This window comes from Perkinsus marinus, assembly GCF_000006405.1.
Source record: "Perkinsus marinus ATCC 50983 genomic scaffold scf_1104296956600, whole genome shotgun sequence".
Lineage (NCBI taxonomy): Eukaryota > Perkinsozoa > Perkinsida > Perkinsidae > Perkinsus > Perkinsus marinus.
Window position 1 is genome coordinate 1 of NW_003207414.1, and position 5,326 is coordinate 5,326.

At 48.5% G+C, this 5,326-nt stretch overlaps 2 protein-coding genes across 2 annotated transcripts in view; both read right to left on the minus strand.

Moving 5' to 3' along the window:
• Positions 1–2,546: 2,546 nt before the first annotated feature.
• Pmar_PMAR016371 (cathepsin L, putative) lies at positions 2,547–4,220 on the minus strand (the record flags this gene model as incomplete). The annotated part of the gene is made up of 9 exons (XM_002775095.1): positions 2,547–2,632; positions 2,760–2,842; positions 2,895–2,970; positions 3,022–3,163; positions 3,211–3,355; positions 3,421–3,520; positions 3,602–3,730; positions 3,779–4,041; positions 4,102–4,220. 9 exons carry the CDS (start codon positions 4,218–4,220, stop codon positions 2,547–2,549), a joined length of 1,143 nt encoding a protein of 380 aa, XP_002775141.1.
• A 387-nt stretch (positions 4,221–4,607) lies between these two features.
• Pmar_PMAR016372 (hypothetical protein) overlaps positions 4,608–5,326 on the minus strand; it is a gene marked incomplete at both ends in the record, with an annotated part of 1,908 nt that continues 1,189 nt past the window's right edge. Inside the window, one exon of the mRNA XM_002775096.1 lies at positions 4,608–4,975. Coding sequence (XP_002775142.1) covers positions 4,608–4,975 — 368 coding nt within the window. The remainder of the gene's footprint in view (positions 4,976–5,326) is intronic.

The window sequence follows — 5,326 nt, forward strand, 5'->3', positions numbered from 1 at the left end:
ACACACCTCATCGCCACCGCGGCGATGTCGCCGCACTACGCAACGGGTTTTGCAGCGTCGAGGTGATCGTCAGAAAAAATGGGCCTCGGCAATAAAGCAGGCATGCCAGGGTGATAGGAATAGGAAATCAGCGGTTTTTTGATATTGGATCGGGTTGTACATGGATGGGGTGACGATAGGATTCGATGCAGAGGGATCTCGAGCTGATACCAAGGAGAGGATGTGGGACCATTGCTATGCAGCACCAACGCGCAGTGCCTTCAGATTGAGTAAAAAACTCAAATTTGTTCGGGTGTTAGCCTGGGGAGAGCGCCCAATAATAACGGCAATAGAGAGTAACTCGGTCAAATCGCACGAGTCGTTTTACCATACTGTGGCTATCCCGCTACTGAAGAAAAGAAATAGACAAAATCACGGTGTCCGCAAGACTCTATCAGCCGATAATTATAGCGCTTCTAAGACGGTTTTCTGTGGGATGGTTCTCGGTGCTGCTGAGTGCTCATTTTTGCGCTTTCCGAGAAGTCCAGTCTCGGCATGCATAGAAACATCCTTTGCGATCCTGAAGAGTCGCTTACGTTCGGCAGCTACCACAGAAGGTCACTGCCTGAACAAAGGAGCATCCGTGGAGCGATTGAAGGAAATTTATTCTAAGACCGACGGAGATACTCTCATCAATAATACGAGCAGGCATTTGGAGGTGGTTATGTGAAGCAAAGGGGTACTGATAAAGTGTTGATCTTCTCTGGCGATCACCGGTCAGCTGTCGATTATCCCATGGTTGTACATGCCCACATACTTTTTACTCGATAACGAGCTCGGTTTTGCTCGTCATTCAGGGGTACGGGTGGAGTCTTGTATTTGGAACATTTTTGGGGAGTTAGAGAGATGGCGACCATAACTGAGTACAAGCTATCATTATCAAAGCCTCAACTCGCGCAATTCAACTCGCTGTCATTTTTTCGAGCACTGAGCTACCCATCTCCAGATGATCGCTAGCTGCTGTATAAGCCTTGCCGTCCGTTTTGATTGCCTGATCAGCTGATCACTTGATTTCTCGAGAATAATAAATATTACTCTGTCACACTGATTCGTCACATAAAAACCTGACATTCGACACTGCTACTGACTCGACCGTGGACTTTCTGGTACCGAATTGTATTCCCCTGACTCAGGGGCCCTGAGCACATATCCGTCGGTCGATCATTGTGCTCCTGACGACAAGGTGAGGATCTAGATCTTTCAATGTAGCCATGTTCATACGATCCCAATCGCTGCCATGCTCATGCGATTTTAAGACCACAGATCATAGCTGCGGCAGCTCTGCTGCCTGTACCATCAACAATAATACCCTCCTCCCCGAGATTGACGTGAGCAAGGAGAGTTTCGGACGACGGGTGCCAGTTGGTCCCAGTCAATGCATGGTTGACTTCCGAAAGAAAAAACGAATCTTGGATGCAGAACCGAGCGCAAAAGACACTCATCACTACTGCATAGTTGATCACTCGATCGTCCAATAGTCGTACGCTGTGGAATCTGTCTGCCCAATTTGTTCCTCCTTCTAGCTGTGGATAGTAAGGAGCTGCTCTGTTGCCTGTGTATTGAGTGTATTCCTTCAAATAGTAACGCTCTGGCTAGTGTTATAAGTCTACGTCAACGGATCCTGGGGTCTCGAACGACCCCACGGGTGAGCATAGTTGCCTCCCAAGCACAAAACTGAAGTTCCCAACAACGGAATCGATTTCCCTGGAAGGATGAAATCGAGGAGTTTCATGTGCACGACGGAACTGAGAGTTCTAGTAATATGAACTCGAGCTTTCTATCGGCCTCGGACAAGCCTGGTGACCAAGCCTTGGTTCGAAGTGTTCGAATATTCTGTGGCAAATGTGGAAGTTCTGAATGCAAATATGAAGTTACCTTCTCGGGTTTGTATTTCTAACTTCACCCGTTCCGACGAGCTCGACCCGTTTCAAGGTGTAGATGCATCATACAGTGTTGGAGTCGGTCTAGGACCAAATATCTCTTCAGTTATGTGAACCATGCTCTGATTGAGGTCTCATTTCAATGTCGCGACAGACTAGAAGCGTCTCAGAGAATTCAATTGTCTTATGCAGCCTGTATAATGCAGGCTACAATGGTACCCCCTCATTCTCTGAGTAGAGCCGACTAATGTCCCTCGAAAGCTTCGGGGGAAGCTTCGGGACGAAGATATCTATGATACATAAGCCTAAGAAAATCTTGCTTCTGTGATTTTTGAACTTTCAACTCAACTTGTGTCGAGTATAGAGCACCAGCCATTCAACATATATCCGGCTTGTGCGGACCAATGAAAAACAATGAGAGTGAAGCTCTATCTTGAGACTGATATTGTCTCAAACGAACACAGTCCTCGATTGTGTGGATTGGCTCCATGATAACTCATACGAATATTTGTAACATTCTGTAACAACATGATAAGGAATGGGTATCAGCATCATAGAATTGCTCAATGACGCGTCGCATCAAACTCAAGAAAATTCTCGGCCCGATTTTTCTCACATGAAGCACCTTCAACGAGTTCCAGCGCAAGGAGAGCTCTTGACCATAGAGGAGAAGGTGGGGTAAACTTCGTCGAGAGAGAGGATATTACATGGACCTATAGATAATCTTTTAACTACAGATGAACCGTACATAGTCACAATGGTAGAAGCAGTGACTGCTCCTAGCAGACTGCTCCTAACAGTAATGGACACGACCGCGCCGCAGTTTCCACTGAAACTTACCGGGCTCGTTGCCGGTTCGTTCGATGTAAGCAAAGCCTTTCATTCCCCAAGACTTCCCCCAGGAGTTCAGAATTTTCCAATACCTAGCATGTAGGCGAATGAACACCGGGTGCTACTTTGATACTTTGATCTCACCGAATTCCATCCGATGAAGTGTTGTAACCAACGATAGTTACCGTATGGGTCGGGGTAGACACTCCGCAGGTCTTGGCTACAAAGTTGAACGGAGACATGATTCGCTCCTAGGTGAGACTAATTTCACCTGTGATAATCCCGCCTTTGTAATGCTTGAATGGCGGGGCGAAAGCACACAGACTAACCGCCACTGGCCCGGTAGCTACAGCTTGCATCATGAGAGCCTCGTTGGCCGCTGGTACGTTAACGATTCTATCGATAACACCATACTGATAACAACAACCAGCACTGAATCGCGTTATCGAGGGATACTCACCTTGAGACACTTCAGGTTTGGATCTCTAGCGACGGAGTTCTTACACGCACCAACCTTAGCCTTATAGGGGTAGCTCCTGGCTCGCACTATACCACTATCCTTCGTGTACAGATATGACCACTTAGCGGTACCTCCATCGCAACCTCTGAAGGTAGAATCAGGTCATGAGAGGATAACGTGGTTCAGGCGAATAACTGAATGTTGTCTCACTCATTTTTGTAGGCTCTACTACAATCAACTATTTGTTGAACTGAGAACGGAACCACTTGAGCAATGCCGGTCTGAATCTTGAAACGGCTCTCCAAAACAACTGAAGAGACACCAACGGTTGTGATGATGATCGGCACCAAAGTCTCCCCTAAATTAGTATGGAAAGCCATCGGAGGCTTACCTGTAGCGCCGATGGCATAACAGGCGCCACATTTGTTCAGCCGAGTCGATTGATCCCTGACTGGAGCCAAAGCACCAGCGGCTTCCCAGTCAACCGACGGGGGAGGAGCTGCTATCTTGTCTTGTGGGTCTGAAGGAATCTTCCTGCTTCAGTAGAGCAAGAGCAAGGTGATACTACAAGTCGCAGTGACTGAGCGCAGGTTTTCTTTAAACTGCGGATCTGTAGCGCACTGGAACGCTTTATCGAATACTTCGGATGGTAAATCGGCATATTCATTGAGCCCGACCTCATGAGTTATATCGCCTGGATAATAAACATGAGGGGACATAAGCTTTCGCCGCCAACCATTTGCTCTCAACTCCTCTATCTCTCGCATGCTTTCTGCAAAAGCAGCCTTTGCAACCTGGTACTGCTCATCCGTCTCATACTTCTTATTGTATCTTCAAAAATTGCGATAGGCGATGGAAGAGCTGGAGGCTGAAGGGAATGGATCATCTCACTCTCTCATGAAGTTTTGGAAGGCCTGGTCGATATTCTCTAGTTGATATTCTCGACCCGATCCTCTGGCGATAGTCTGAGCCATAACGATGAGGTGAAGAGTCCCAGCGGTGAACCACATGATAGCGAGGTGCTGACCGGAAGCAAGAGAATGAGAACTGCCAGCCTCAGACTAGGAGATACAGAAGATAGCGTCAACTTGATCAAACTAATCACCAGTGGTGAACAACCTCGCACTCTTGAAGCTATTTGTGCCCTCAAGCCATTAGCTATGCCCTTACAGAATTGCACGCATATACAAAGGCTCCTCTGCGTCTTGGATAAGCTATAGTTGGGAGTCAAGTTAGGCACTCAACAAGGCGGAAAGACCAACTATAAGAAAAAAAGGAGTCAAGACAGAGACGATCACCGACAGACATGATCACCGTTGGAGGCGGCTGCCTAGATCGTCGTAAGGATAACTCCATACGCGACAGTGTCTCCCCCAGTTGGCGACAACGTCACTCGTTCACATACCGCGGGTCACAAGGGCCTCGCGGCTATCCTTCGACAATAACCTCGTAGGTGTAAGCTTTAATGAAACCATCACCTCAGAAGATGATTTCAGAAAGGCGGTGGCACCTTCAGGTGGTGTCTCCGCCATGAGAGAAGCACCATCGGCATTCAGATATACCGGGAAAAATCGTCGATCATCCTCGCTGTCCAGTATGTGAACCCGACCCCCGGCCTCCTGGTCCTCGATGTAAGGCACCGCATACAAGCCTAGCATGTCTACTGCCGTAACCCAACAAAAACCAGTACACAGTCCCAATCTTTTTAGTTTAGCAGGGTCCACAGTGCCTTCAACCACCGGAGTAGCTCGGGCACGGTCCACGCCTGATCCCCAAGTGAAAAGATGAAACTGCTGTGGTATCGCAGGGAGATGAGCCGAGCCGTCGAAGCCGGATAGAACACCCTTGCCCGAGTAGACATGAGGACAGCTTTAGACGACCACCGTCTGCACCTTCACCACATGGCCTTCGACATCCAGTGCACCCGGGCGGCGCCACACCGCCAGTGTTCCGTCCTGCAGATCCATGACATCCTTTTTATGTCCTCTTCCGGATGCCACCCTTCGTTCTGATTCCCGCAAGCGGGTCTCCAATACGGTAACTCGCTCACGATCCAAAGACGAGCCACCACTTCCGTGATGTGGGTAGGGTCGGCCGTGTAGAAGTTGTGACGCCT